This window comes from Cyrtonyx montezumae, unplaced genomic scaffold (assembly GCF_038088225.1).
Source record: "Cyrtonyx montezumae isolate F1298 unplaced genomic scaffold, pur_monq_1.0 scaffold_17, whole genome shotgun sequence".
Lineage (NCBI taxonomy): Eukaryota > Metazoa > Chordata > Aves > Galliformes > Odontophoridae > Cyrtonyx > Cyrtonyx montezumae.
In genome coordinates this window covers 10,534,800-10,550,749 of record NW_027071903.1, presented here as the reverse complement: position 1 = coordinate 10,550,749, position 15,950 = coordinate 10,534,800, and the positions used below count along the sequence as shown (strand labels likewise).

Below are 15,950 nucleotides of genomic sequence, written 5' to 3'. Positions count from 1 at the left end.
CCCATTCTGCCCATGCCAAATACAGCTCAAAGAGAATACACAACAGTCAACAGCCCTAAATTCTTCTTCCTTGGACACTCCTCACCAAGGTTTATTTTAATTTCTGAGGGTTCATGGTTGTGAAGTGTTTGAATATAGAGCTAACATAAATCAGGTGACCAACGGACCAACCAATATATCAACAGAAACACTGACTGCTGTAAATATGCATCTTTTCTTTGTCGACCTAAGTTCTGTATCTATTCTTAACTGAAGCTTAAAAATATAGTATTACCCTTGTACACAACATGTTGAGTCAACATAATAATACAGCATTAAAGCCACACAACATTCTCAAATAAAGGAGAAGTCAAGAAGCACTTTCCTGATAATACAATTTTATAGCTCATTAAAAAATAACAACCAGAAAATATTAACTTTTTACTGCTCAGGCAAGTACACACTTATCCCATTTTATTCACACCATTATGATGATTTGTGACATGGAGCAGTTACAAATTTCAGACTCACAAGCCATGATTATGAGAAAGGTGGCAACAGTGAGCCAACAGTGAGAGCAGAGGTCCTCACCCAGGTACGCCCGCGGACTCCATACGGTTTGCTAAGGAGACATCGTGAGACCAGACATCGTACTGCCACTTGCGGAGGCCGATCACACCACACAGCACGTTCCCAGAATGAATGCCAACTCTCATGTTAATATCCACGCCTGTGGCTTCTCTCACCTGCCTGTAGAAGAAGGGAGGAATTAGAGCATAATTTAGACTTTTGACTTTCTCTCTTCCTTCTAGAGATCTATAAACGTTTAGTCTCAATACGTGCTCAGCACAAAGACAAGAGACAAACTTATGACCTAATGCAAAACTTTCAAACTGGAGACAATAAATGATTTTTGGCAATGACAACACTAACAGTGACTTGATTCAATATCTTTATAGCTTCTATACAACTATAAAGTTTTCTGTGCTGTGCTTACTTTATTGCTTCACACATGTCCAGTCCCATTTTAACACAGTTCCTGGCATGAACTGGCAAGGACACAGGTAGGCCTGAGACACAGTAGTAACAGTCTCCCAGTATTTTTATTCTCATGCATTCGTTCTCCTGAAAAATAATGAAAGAAATATTTTATGGGGGAAAAAAAAAAGAACTGTAAGGAGACTAATGACACCAAAACCAGGTCTTGTCTACGTCATTTTGAGCAAGTAAGACTCTATTCAATCCTGTTTGAAGCAAAACCTACTTCTCATTTCCCGCATCCCAGTGGCTGAAGGGTAATAGACATTACTACTTCAAGTGTTTCTGAAATACAATCTTAATTTAAAAAAATCTTTGAAAAGTTTTCAAAAAATTTATCATTTGGAGGATAAAATCTGCTTAACTATCTTTAAATATTCATATTTATTATTCAGGTATTAATAAATTAATCACTTTGTCTACCTTTTCCTCAGATTTTTCATGGCACTGTTATAAACCCTTCACAGAATCTAGGCAGAAGTTAGGAATTAGGTTGCCAAACCTGGTATATTTGCATATGAAAATGTTATGTTATTTTTAAATTTAACGGAAGAGGAAGTTGGCACACACTAGAGTTTGCTGTTGCTCATCACCATAGCAGCAGTTTGGCAGCAAAAGACTTTCTCTGAACTGTGCAACAGAAGATACCACTGCCTATTACTGGCTGAAGAGTGAAAAGAAGAGCAAAGATCTTATCTTAATGAAAGACAGTATGAGATTACTGACAAATTTTAGCTACAAAGTTTACGAGCAGGCCAGGGCTAATTCAGTCTGAGAAGGCTGTGTAGGGTTTGACTGATACGAGAGATGTCTTCACTGGGGACAGCTGTCACTCCAGCTGCACAACCATCGCTGCTGGGGAACAGCCTAGCACTTTTTCTACCATTAAAAAATACTGTAACTTACAACCAATCAGTGACAACTGATAAAACAAAACTGTTCTCACTCATCAGTTCAAGGCTTAAGAGGTCATCCATTATCCTCCAACATTAAAAGCCAGCCAGTAGGTTCTGAGTAAGCTATCTTAAGACAGCCCCGTGCTTCTCTGTTTCAGGGATCTGTGGGTAACACTATTAGAGCTGGCAGATTCCAGTTTCCAGCTCTGTTTCCAGGTTAGCCATGGGCTTTCATTAGGTAGTTTGGAGCCTACAACTTCCTTACATAATGGAAAAGATGACAGAATATTTCCCTGCAGAATAAAACCAGTAAAACAAACAAACAAACAAACAAGAATCTCTTCTTATAGCCCAACAACAGAGCTGGAAGACCTTAGCTCTAAAAACACTAAATACAAGTGTTTTTTAAACAGTGCAATTTGAGGAAAGTAGTGAGAAATTCAAATATATCACTCAAAATCCAAAATTTTTTGTAATCTTGTAACCAAGGAACAGTTCCAAACAATGACCAACATCTCATCTCCTACTGCAGCCCAAAAACCTAATGGCAACTAGGATGGCATAACTTATTTTTGTGCATTCTTAATCCCTGCTTTGATACCATATACTAAGTAGGGCCCTCTTATTTTCCAGTACTTTGAAGTTCTAACAACAACTGAATTTTGACTAAATTAAATCCGTACTGCATCATGAACTGCAACACATACCTTTGCAATCTGATCAAACTTTCCAAAAAGTTCATTCAGCATCACTACCAGTTCCTTAGGAGAGCAGTCACTGGCAAGGCGAGTAAATCCTACAATATCTGCATAGAGAATGCTAGACAAGAGCAAAAGAAAAACAAAGAAAAGGAAGATTAAATATGAAGATGTGTCTATTCCACAGTCAGTTGAACTATTAAAATGCACTTAATAGAAACCACCTCAGCCTTAGGAAATCAACTCCAGAAAATAGGACTGTGTATCTCAACTCATGACGAGTTTAGCAGACATTCTCTTTCAACATCAGGAAAGGAGCTCACTTCAGCCTGAAGGTCTGCCTCTGATTTTCAGTTCCACTGGACAACATGCACTAAGAAATTAGCAGCTTGTATTAATATGAATACTTCTAGAGTTTCAACTTACCTAACATTTTCGTGCCTTTTAACATATAGAATATGGAAGTTGTTGTCATGCATTTGTCTATCATCATTAGTATCCTTTAGTCGCTCTATGATTGCCAGCTTCATTTCCATAGATATATGGGCTGGTAGTATGGATAAAAGCAAATTTTCCTAAAAGGAGGGAAAAAAAATAAGGATGTAAAATTCTTCACATGCTAATCTTGAAACTGCATGATTTAGTGACCACAAAGAGAAATTAACGAGATAAAACCTCTTTATTCAACTAGCCTTTGAGTAATGAATGTCATATTTTCCAGAAAAGACTGTTCCACTTCAGTTCTCAAAAACACTGATTTTACATCTAAGCAAAGGTGTTGCATTCTTTTTTATTTTCTTCCTTGTGACCCAGGTGCCACATCACTCAAAACACGAAACAGAAGTTAGAAAAAAAAAAACAACATTACTACAATTTCTAGATAAATTAAAACCTTCCCCCCCCAGCCAATCTCAGGATTGCATTAACACCTTCTGATATAGCTTCTGATAAAAGCTTATGTTCTGTAACTAGTAATCTACACAGTATTAAAAACCCTCAAACAGAAGAAACCAGCAACTGATACCACTGAAATAAAACTTCTGAGCTGAGTGAGAACAAATCTTGTCATAAACCACTTACATTACTTGCATATTCAGTGAGTGCATCATCTGCTACACTGGCTTTGTCTTAGAAGCCTGTTCTTCAAAGACAGCACGAAGCTGCCGGGCAGAAGAGGAATACAAAAGAAGAGTACTTTTAATCCAGGAAAGGCCCTGCTGCTCCATAGGCAGGGTTGCCACAGAAGAGGAAATGCCACAAGAAGCAGCTACAAGCTGGAATTTTTTCTGATGACACTGCCAGCAGAGCCTGAAGATTGTGTAACTGAGTAAAACTCTGTCCCATCTGCCTAAAAGTGCCTCCTTTTCCCAAGCAACTGTGTAGCAGTCCACAGATGGGAACAAGCTGCCAGGATTACTTAACCAGCACTTGCCACCAAAAACAAATGCCTTGAGATCACAGTGGGAAGCAGGAGCCCATCAAGCAGGTGACTAAACTAGCCCTACACAGCAGTGTGGATTGAGACTGCTTCCCAAAAATAGAAACATCTTTCTCTCCTCCACTGTTTTATTAATAGGAGAGTCAACTCTGGGGAACAAAAACAGAGCCCCACTGCATGCAGTGGAGCCATGTAACACTGACACGTTACACAGCTTTCAAGGAAGTGATGATGAACCCTGAACTGTAGTTCTTGTATTATCTTCATAGGGAAAAAATGGGTGACAAAAAGGCAACTCAGAATTGTCTGGCAAATTGCAAAGCAGATGAAAAGTAAACAGTCCATAGACTACAGCTCATCTACACTTCAAACAAGCAACCATAAAACATGTGCAAGTTACCACGTCACCCAAGGATGTTTTAGAAGCACAGTGCTTCTGTAAGCTGCTTAAATATTTCCCCTGTTATTGCACAGGGAACTTTCTGCCACGGTTTTGTGCAGGTTTGTCATCTCACAAGATTAGCATCAGGCTGCATTAGTTGTGTGGCATTCTCTCCTTTCCAATTCTGTCAAGTTAGTCACTCCTCAGCCCACTCCTTTTATCTAGGAACTTGTGGGCAGAGAACTCAGCTCACATCAGCCTTCTAGAGCTGCTGTTCCTAACTCTGCTCACACCAGGATAAAAGGAAGGCATGCTACTGACAGCTTTGATACTTCCTTACAGTCCTTCCTCACAGTAGGAGACTAAAGTTCCTTGCTTTGAATACCACTGGAGTTTAGAGATGTAAATGTTATCATACTCCAAACTGTAATGTATTATGTGATTTTTTTCTCACTTAAGTTTCAATTTTCTCGTTCTAGAAAAACAGTTTATGAGACAAGAAGATAAAAGAACAAACAATACTGCAGAATTCCAAAGAAAATTCATAACAAAGGGAAGGAAGCACAAAACTGTTGAAATTACCCCACCAGTATTTGTCAGGACACCAAGGACATGTCCTTTTGGGTTACCTTAGGCCAGTCCCATCAAACATCTGCACTAGGAAGTACAAGTTAGCCAAAACAACTGGCAGCAAGATCCTTGCTACAAATACTGTGACTTTCATACAGACAGGCTGCATGGAACAGCTTCCTCCTTTCAACTTCCCTCCTTTGTTACTAATGGCACAGCTTTTATTTTTGATATGAGGTGGGTACTATGAAGATTGGCCCAAGGCTTTCTATGAACATTAATCACAAACCTTACAAAATTGCACTGATTTTAGAAACAAAAACTAGCAATTCATAGCGAGAATCACTTCACTCACTTGTTGCCTCTTTTCGATCTTCAGTTTCATTCGGACCTGAATGCACTTTAATGTGTATCTATACAAGTCCCACGAAGCAACCTGCATTTGGCGTTTGTGAAATGCACCCATCAAATTACCACAAAGGAAAATGACAGCATTGGCAAGTACCTGCGCAAGAAAAATATTTACCTACTGCAGAACAGTCATCAATATTTCACCAGTGCACTTAGTATTTCCTTAAAAGTAATCGATCCCAGGCATCATTCCATTTTCCCCCTACCCTGTTACACAGCAAATGACAGCATTTCCATTGACCAGGATGCACCTGGACAACAGAAGCTAACTTACACAGTAACAGGCACTCCTGTGGGAATGCACAGTAGTGCAGTGAAACAACTCTGCTGTATCACTTAACACTTTTATTTGCAGACACCAGTGATTAACTCTGGGAGAAAACAACCTACAGAGCCATGCACCAGCATGCTGTGCGAAGTCTGACAAATATCTGCTTTAAAAGAGTGGGGTGCTACTTTGAACACACCCTATAAATAAGAGCCAGGAACCCTGAAAGGTTTCTGTAGCACTCCCAGGCCCTGCTGACCCCCTGGGGCAGCAGTGGCCCTTTTGATCCACCCACTAGGCAACGTCAGATGAAGATAGGACCCATGTGAACAGCACAGATTAGGATGAAAGATTGTGACAAAGTTTGTCTTATGTTGAGTAACAGTGAAGAAATTCTGCTTCTTCCACCTCCATCAGAAAATCAAAATTATAAATTATAAATGAAACTAAATACATTTTTATCAAAAGCACACAAAACAGACATGGGCTCAAGATCCAAATCCCTGAACTTCGTGGAAGTTTGGAACTTAATCTAAGCAGGATAGTTATGCCAATATCAAATGGTAATATGACTAGGATAATTAATTACTTAGAGTAGCTTTTCCTTACCTGAAACAGAATGGATCCTTTATCTGCATGAGAATTCTTGGATAACACACTTAGCACAATAATATGGGAGAGAGCAGAAAGAACACTAATTATGACTGCATCTCTCATCCCAAAGGGTAGCATGGTATAAACTGTGAAGATTATGAATAGAAAAAATGGCACCTATTGAAAGGAAAAAAAAAAAATCAAAACAGTTAATCACACACACACGTTATTATGTGTTTAACAAAACTCACTGACCAGGAAGGAAAGTAGCAGCATTCTTCACATTTTCAAGCTAGACAATGAAATACTGACATTTCTAAAGCAGTTAAAAACATAAGGAAAGAGGTAGTCCTAAAAGCTTAGAGGAAATTAGTATAGATTCAAAGATAAAACAATTAACATGACATATCACTTAATTTTTTCGTTGTCCTTGCCCTTCACTCTTAGCTCATCCATTACAGCTGAAGATGCACTTTATGTATTAAGAACAGCGCAATGCAAAACTGAACAGAATGGAATTTCTCACTTCTCCAAGTTCATATTTTAATCTTTAATTTTTTTCATATTTTCATAATCTTTTCATATTTAATCTTAAAAGCACCAGATCACTTGTTTATTTACTCCATATTTGATAAAACCAAAAGCCCAAACAATAGTTCCCAGTGCTGACAGAAGATAATTACTGTTGCCACTATGTATTCAACAGCAGAGATTTTACAAAACGCACAATGTTCTGCTAAACTTCTAGGGATAAGAAGGAATGGGTAAAGATGTTATATCTATATTTATAGCTCTGTTATTGCTTATATATGGATTAATGCTAAGTAACAATTCTGATCAGAAAATACAGCAGTGTTTCTGGCTCAGCTCTATCTCCCCACTGCAGCTCAACTCACGCTGTTCCAGACAGCAGCTTCCTTCAAAGGAAGTTTCAAGGCCCAAACTACAGTGAAGTGCTTATCAGCATAGATTTTTTCACTGAGACAGAAAGTAACAAGCAAACAAACAGATAGAAGTTTTCATTCAACGTAAGTAACCTTTTAAAGTTCATCTTTACTATTTCACTTGTACAAAATTCTTCTACCATATGCACAACCTTCATCAGAGCATTCTGAATGCTGTGCAATATTTTTGAGCACAGACGAGAAGAGGTTAAACTGCATTTAAACAGCAGCCTCAATTAAGAACTTGAAGTAAAATTTTGCAATTCACCTACTTGCTTCTGCTTTCTAACCTATAGTTGCCTTATAATTTTGGCTTTATATCAACATTATTATCAAGTGACAATGATACAAGCCACTGGGTTGCAGCACTGAAAGCAAAAGAGCCAAATCTTGCTTAATTATGTTTGTACCTATAATTAAGAACTAGATTTTTTTTTTCTTAAGGTGATACCTTCTTTCTTAAATCAAAAAATACTGAATAGCAATTGTAAATACTACTGCTGGATCCAGGCCATAATACAATCAGATATGGGTTGTTTAACTTATAAATTATATCTTTTTTTATCTGAAATAAAGAGGGGAAGGGGAAGAGTCAGTAAAACAAGATATAACCTCATTTTTATTTTACTGAAAACTTTTCTGTTTGCATTATGAGAGCTTAGGAGGAGTTTCCTACAGATTATGGTATTTTTGGCATCACGAAATCTCCTGTCTTCTGATCAGAGATACCAAGTAATGAACTTGAACCGCACCCAGCTATGCTAGGACGTGTCATTAATTCTTATTGTTCGCTTCTCCCGCTGAAGTGAAAACATGCTCTTAGGGGCACACCCAGTTCTACAGTCCTTTACACATTTCTTGAACACCACTGACACACAGAAATTAAGAAAAGCTGGCATTATTGATGCAAAATTCTCTTTAAAATGATCTCAATAAATATTAAGTTTTAACCTGCTAACATTGAAATAAAATTACAACTTAAAAATGCAGTTCCTAAATAGAAGTGTGCCTTCAACCTTCTTAGCTGAACTGTATTTTCAGTCAGAAAACTAACTAAAACTGGCCACAGTATGAACTAACCCAGGAAAGCATATTAAATCTCAAAACTAGTTTTATGCAGTTATAATGTTCAGAAAAAATAAAGTGCACAAGCAGATCCACACATCATGGCCACAGGTTTTATGGTAAATGCTTGAATAATCAGGAAACACATACCTGTTCCCATGCTGAAAAATAACTTTCGCGTTCAAGAAGAGGAATGTAACCTATCGTTAAGAAGCAAATCCAAATTGTAACTCCAAATAACGTTAGCCATCTCCGAAATAAGGATTCAATACATAAAAGTAAGTACATGACTGAAAATATGACAAGAACAGCACACACTGCAATAATGAAGGCAAGATGAATACGTGCTTCCTGAAAAAGCAAAAGAAAGCATTATGTTTGCTCCAACTTTCTCCTTCAGAGAAAAAAATAAAAAATGGAAAATTCATCTGTATTCTCCTGGAAACAGCTGAGATCAGAACTCAGGTTAGCACACTGTAAAAGTGGAGCAGTCTAGCTGCAGCAGCATTAACGCCTTCTGCTACTCACACATTCAGAGATAAGAAATAAAACTGTATGTATGCAGTCCACCCAGTTTCACCATTTTCATTTCCCAAACTACTCTTCTTGTTGTTGTCTCTTAAGATAAGTTATAGCTCTGATAAACACATTTAAGGAACTCAAGCTTTGCTAAGAAGTGGTGTAACAGCTCTTTTCCAAGTTTCACAGAGGATGACATGCATCACATATGCATATTGTTGCTACTCTCCTTTTTTAAAGGAATAAATCTAAACAGTTTACAAGTGTTATGATTAAATCCCTTTAGCAATTAACTTAAACTCACACTCTCATGCAGCACTGCATATGGAAATAGTGTTGGAAGGCAATAAAGGATTTTAACAGCTTCCTCATCACCCTTTTACACATTTATCGTTAGATCAGCTCCCCCTTTTTAACAGCTATCAACTGAAATTACTTGAAGAACATAAAATTATTTTAGTTTTTTTGTATGTTTGATTTTGTTCTAAACGGAATTATAATATGCTGCACAAGCACAAATTTCTTTAAGGTGCATCTTTCCTATGCTTACAGAATCCCTGCACTTTGCTGAATGAATGAATACTGATCAATACTCACATCTTTAACAAAAAAGATTATAATCAGTGTAGTCCAGAAGATGATTGCAATGAAGAGCAGCAATAGCAGGAGTGGAAGCTGCTGGCTTGTATAGCGGTATTTCTCATACAGAGGGTCTGTTATCCTGCAGTCATCACTTTCATTGAAGAAATATTTACCCCTAGCTGGCATCTTATCCCAGGCTGGCCGTTATTTCCCTCAGCTGCCAGTGCACACACAAGGACACGACTGAAACTCCTACTAAACAGAGGATGTTTGACTTGTCACTGTTGCCTCTGCAATCTGTAGCTGCAGCGAGTAACCCGGGCTCTCTTGTTTGACTTCTCATGAGCATGAACTTCAGATTTCCAGTACTTCCAAAAGCAAGATAGTCTGTCTGTCCAGAACCAGGAATTTCATGCATGAATCTCCAAGTCAATGCATATTTGTGTGCTAGGATTTTTAATGGCTTTTTTTTCCTGCTTTTTTGGTGGGTTTTTTTTTCCTCAATTATTATTTTGCAGGACTTCTTTCAGCAAGCTGGATTTTCACTTCCTGGGATGAACTCTGTAGAGAGAAGATATAATTAAAATAATTGACTTCAGTTGAACAGATGCAGCACTTCCCAAGAAAAGCAAGAAGCACCTATCCTTTCACACTGTTTTGATTAAAAGGAAGGAAAAGGAGAAAATAATACAATTCTGCCCAAGCCAAAATTTACCCAACTATATTAAAAAAAAAAAAGATTCTTAGCATCAAGCTGCGTGTATCGCATTCACCTCCAGTTAATATTGTCTCTGCAGAAATCAGTGTGCTCTATTAGCAATGAACATTAAGGAACGGACTGTATTGTTAATTACTAATGACCAATGCTTTCCAAATAGATTCACAAATATAACTCATTCTGTGCCAAAAGACAAACAGCAAAACAAAACAGCAGGGGGATGGGATGGAGGGAAGCATGAAAAACAGGCTTTCAGGAGAAGTTTTATTAGAACTTGATAACAGGACAGCAGCTTCTTTGTCACTTGACTGCTGTCACCATGGTGCTTATTTATCTGGGGAGAAAGAACCAGCTAAAAGAAAAGCCAAATTCTAGCCAGTTGCTGTCAGAAGACAAAATGTTTAGCCACACGTGTTCATGCTGCATTCACATTGCAATCAGGAGAGGTATTAAGGAAAAATTGTTCCAGCAAGCATACTAAATGATTTGGTCTATGTAAACACAGCCAAGCATTAATATACCACCATTTTACCAACAACTAAGAAGGAATAAACAGACGTACCATACTGAGACCAGACCAAAAAATAAGTGAATTTCTGCAGAAAAATGAACCTCTTGCTCACAGTGCATCATAAACTCGCATTAATCATAAAAAGAGAAAAGAACATATTGCACTACTTTTATTTATCACAGAACCCCTTGAGCTGGAAGGCACCCTTAAAGGCCATCCAGTCCCCTGTAATGAGGGACACTTACAGCTCCATCAGGTGCTCACAGCCCATCCAGCCTCACCCTGACTGTCTGCAGGGACGGGGCACACACCACCTCTCTGAGTAACCTGTGCCAGTGCCTCACCACCCTTAGCATAAAACAATTTTTTTTAAATATTCAATCTAAATCTCTTCTCTTTTAGCTTGAGACCATTTCCCCTTGTCCTAGGCAAGACTCTGCTAATAGGTCTATATCAGAGTAATTCAATATACATATTCAAAACTGAAGTAAAATGGAAGATAGTCTTCAATACATCTCTCCTTTGTGCTATCCTCGATCCACCTGCTATCTCACCTGTACTTGTTTCTACTGAGCTTTCCTTTGTAATAAAAAGGTCTCTCATATTTTAACTGAAAAACTTCTTCTGGCACATACACTGTTGGTATATGCATGGTAACACTCCTCTGTTGTGTGCACGAATGCATCACAGAAATCATTGACAGACAGTAAAGGAGATGTCAAGACAAAATGAAAATGTTCACATCATGCTCCTATATCATATTATGCATATCATACAGGTGGCTGCCAAACTGTTTCACTCCAGCATAAGCCCATCCCTTCTTGTAGCAGACAGTGGGAAGGATTTTCATCTGAATTAGCCTTCCAGTGGGAAAGATGATACACTGCTGACAGTGTGAAGGTTTCAGCTGTAACTCACTCCCAAAGGCAGAAAACTCACTACTCAGAAGACAAATTTCTTTAATATAATTGCAGAAATGTGATTTTTATGATAATGAATATTTAGAGATGCCTTTTTTTCTCCCTCCATTTTGCCAAACCAAATCTGTTCCCTAAAAATAACTACTAATCACTAAGTAGTCACACATTCACAATTAAGAGGCACATATAATCCTGTCTTGGGTTACTGACTCCGAAATCCAGGAAAAAAAAATTCACAGTTTTCATTCTGCAATTTATTCTTGTGACCACGTCCATGGAAACGCACCCCCAGGGACAATGTATTCTGCAGAACCACACTGTGCCTCTTGTTCGGTTGTCTAATTAGTTCTAACATCAGTTCAAAAGATGAAAAAGATGTTAAATATTAACTTGGAGCTCTCTCTGAATATTATTAAAGAGTTTTACAAGACACAAAGTCAGAGACATGGCAATGACTTAGTTGCTTCTAGTAATACAGAGAGTGCTAGCTTATCAATTTATTTATTCCTTCTCTGATAATCATTGACATGCTCGTAGTTACGAACGAGGCCTGGACATTTTCTTCTCAAAAACTCAATTTAGTAAAGAAATCCCCAAACAGTACTTCACTGGTTTACCAGGAATCTGTAATACTCTACAAAAACTTTGAGATAATTCAGTTCTAGACTAGATTCAATTTGCAGCCTGTATCCACTGCCACTACCAGAACCCTGTTGAAAAAGGACCACACAGCAACTTTTGCTCCTCCAACACAGGTACCATTACATTTCAAATTTCTCACAGTACAAGACATTAGCTACTTCCAGCTCCAAAACTGTAGGCACTACCTGATATGTTATAAAACACATATACAAATGAACATTATCAATATTAAGCTAAATTACTGGAAATAATTAATTAAAAAGCAAATCTGTTCAAGAAACTAACAGACCTAGCTGGAAGTCCCTACTTTAGGTGTCCTTCCTCAGACTTCTTTCCAAAAGCCATCTTATAACATACAAGAAAGACTTGGGAGAGAAACAGATTTCTGAAGTATTTAGGGATCACATGAGCTCAGTTCCTCACAGTATCACTGTTACCTTTTTAGGCTGGTTTCTTGGAGATTTAGTGTTCTCATACCACAAAAGGTGTAACCCTGAAATGGTAACAGAACACAGAAATCAACAGCACTCCCAGAAGTACCAGCAGCAAACACAGCAGGCCAAGCAGGGACCAATCTGGAGCTCTGGCCACCACCTTAAGAAGAAATAGAACCCTTTCTTTGAAAGTCTTCCCTTCCGTTCTGGAGAATTAGAAGGAGAAGGAACAATTTGATAGCAAGATTTTTTTATTCGTGTATAAAAAATAACCCCAACAGTACAAATACATAACATTCAGTCAGATCCAGATGAGCTCCAGACATCTGCATGCCAACTAAGGAGATATTAAACACATGCTCAGATGAATACATCTGCCCAACCAACACACAAGAACAATGGACATGATAGGCAAAACAGGACAAGAAAAACAAACTAACAAGAAAAACAACAGAATGCCCACTGCAGTAAGATACCTTCCAGAACCTGAATCAGAACCGCTACAGTAGCCCCGTAAATCCATTCTGGCTCAAGCCAACAGAAACAAAGCTGCATTCATATTCAGCAACTGAAACTTACTTAGGTAAGTACTGGGCAGGATTTCTCACACACACATATGCACGCAGCCACCTCTGTCTTGTCCAGGGGAAGAAAAGACAATGTTTTCTACAGATCTGGTTACTTCTGAAGCCTCAGTGCTTTGCTTTCCACTTAAAACAATCATCAGGCATCGCTAAACTCTCACTACTGACAAAGCTGGAGGATTGTTATAACAGATTGTGGAAGCTACCAGCCTTGGACTGGAGCTCTTTTGTTCTCTGGCACTAGCGAGGCTGTCTGCAGCACTGTGTGTTAACACAAAACATTTTCTTAGGAATCAGTACTCAGCAGTCTCAGAGCAGGGACAACTGCACTACAGAGCCTAGAGAGACCAAGTGCTTAAAGCAAAACAAAACAAAAAATAACAGAAACACAGTATCATGGGCTTACAAGTGATACCACAAGTCAGAGAAAACTCCTTTTGCAGCTGTCTTAAGATAAGTGATTACAAAAAAACAAGTCTGGTCACAAGGAAAACTAATCTGGATCCTCACATTGCACAAAGACGGAGGCAATCAAACTCCTGTGTCCCAAGAGCTGCAAGAACTTACCCCACTTGCCACCTCCAGCCTTGTCTTGCACAGCACACACCATTTCTCCAGGCAACAGCTGGCACTTCCCATTCTACTAGCTGACAACTACCTGAATTACTTGGTTAGCACCTCAAATGTCATTTCAGGTGAACATCTGTAATTAATCTAATTGTTTGGGAGTCAGAGGTGATTTCAAAATACATTTAAAGTTAGGCTGAGTCAGTGTCCTGGTAATATCTGAGGGGTCTTGCCCCCGGGTCCCAGATCTCTCCACAAACAGGAGTTAGTGATGTTTGTTCAACAGCTCTTCATTTCACCTCCAGCCATGTCTTCTGCTGCCTGGACAAATGTCTTATCTTCAGAAAGCCCTAGTTCCCCCATGCCTGCTTAGGGATGTTTTTCTACCTGCACCCATCTCCTGGCCATTCACTCCGTGCTTCTCATCTACTCCTTGAGCAAGTGGCAGTTTTCCCCCAAGGTACGCAGAAGCATTTGCTTCAGCAACGTTGCTCCAGACCTTTTGTATTTCCTTCTTTATTTGTAACACGGTGTAGGTCACACGTCAGCCCAGATGGATGGGATAACTTCAGCAGTTTCCTTTCCAGCAGCTGCCTGCAAGGATCAGTGCCAGGACAGGGCGAGCAGGGAGACACAGATCTTGGGCATTGAGGGTGCACAGTAGAGACCCTCTCATCACTGAGGTTTTCTTCTTGAACTGTGGCACAAATAGCATTTTCTTGCTGACAATGCACGGCAGAGCAACAGACAGAATTGCATGCTATCTGATACAAAACTCAGAGTGATAACAGCAGAACAGCTCTCGGTAAGGCCTTTCTTTATTCTCTTGATTTACAGAGCACAAACCATTTCCAGGTGCTAGCTCCATCTCAGACTGCAGAGTGGGTCTGGCGAAGTCGTATCCTCCCGCTCAGTCTCCCATTCAGGACTGTGCACAGATGGCCTGGAATTGCACCCTTTCTCCCTTTTCCTTAGAATTATTATTCCTACAGCTGGTGATCAAGTTGATGCATTTCCAAGCAGGATCCAAGTGTACAGCACTTCTGCTTTCCATTTGGAAATTACCAATGCAGTCACACATTCTCGGTAACTGCCTCGGTAAAAGCACTTATTTTTCCACTTAGCTGTTCATTTGCAAAAACTCCAAACTTACTGTTCACTAAAAAGCAGTCTCATCAATGAAACATTAAAAACAATTCTTAATAGCAAGAATCAAGTAAAATGATATCTACTGCCTTATGGAGAGGAATAACCACAGCACAAAAGCAAGCAAAACCAGTTTTTCTATTTTTAACTACTACAGCATCAAAGGATGATACACTTTTGATTTTCATTCCATCATTCGTTTACACAAATGTCAACAGTGTTTCTGAAATGACTTCAGCAACTTCCGTGACAAGAGTGGCTGCTGACCATAATTACCCATTAGCACGTATTACAAGGGAACTGGGAATTAACACCAAACAGAATTATTGAAAGAGTATTGCTAGGTGAGTTACAAATCTCAGACAAAAATAATTTACAGTCTAGTGGACCACACAAGTCATTTAGATTGGGAAACAGAGGCTTGCAATCCTTTTGGATTTTGAGTACTACATAGCAGTCACCACAGGAAATACTGCTCACGTTAAAGACAGCTTCCTTTCAGAAGCTGCTTCCAAGTGCTAGCCTGCAGCCCTCTTGGCTTTTTCTACTTCTAGAAGGATATTAAAAGGAGAACTGATGTTTTCAATTTCTTATCTGCTATCAGCAATATATGTCACATGTGCAGGTAGGTCTCTTTACAAAGGTAAAGCATTTTCACATTGTGAAGCTTTTCATGCAGCATTCCACCTTTCTATTTGTGTTTAACTTCTGAAGAGACTCTTCCAGAATACAGAAAAAAAATCTGATCTAGATTAACCTTCTATTTTCCACTCATCACTCAAAACTCAGTTTAAATACAAAACAGCCTGGCAACTGGAAAAAAAATAAATCAGGAGGAAGATGTAGTCCCACCACACATCAGAACACTCATTACTAATGAAACAGAACAAAGGTTAAAATATGACATTATATCACCTGACTATGCCCTTTAACTTTGAGAGCTGTAACAATAGGGCTGAACAAAGAAAGATCAAAATTTAAACTTTTTTCTATTCACATTCTTGTCTGAACAGACTGCTTCTTCTTGTGATGTTCATTCTACAA

At 38.7% G+C, this 15,950-nt stretch overlaps 1 protein-coding gene across 8 annotated transcripts in view; it reads right to left on the bottom strand.

Moving 5' to 3' along the window:
• The window catches only part of ADCY7 (adenylate cyclase 7), a 271,483-nt gene that overhangs the window by 17,198 nt on the left and 238,335 nt on the right, over positions 1–15,950 (bottom strand). For all 8 annotated transcript variants that reach the window (XM_065733246.1, XM_065733245.1, XM_065733253.1 and 5 more), the window contains 8 exons: positions 9,400–9,945; positions 8,434–8,634; positions 6,290–6,451; positions 5,357–5,506; positions 3,038–3,186; positions 2,621–2,732; positions 977–1,104; positions 571–729 (listed from right to left, as the gene is read on the bottom strand). In XM_065733246.1, coding sequence (XP_065589318.1) covers positions 571–729; positions 977–1,104; positions 2,621–2,732; positions 3,038–3,186; positions 5,357–5,506; positions 6,290–6,451; positions 8,434–8,634; positions 9,400–9,570 — 1,232 coding nt within the window. In that variant the 5' untranslated portion in view covers positions 9,571–9,945. The remainder of the gene's footprint in view (positions 1–570; positions 730–976; positions 1,105–2,620; positions 2,733–3,037; positions 3,187–5,356; positions 5,507–6,289; positions 6,452–8,433; positions 8,635–9,399; positions 9,946–15,950) is intronic.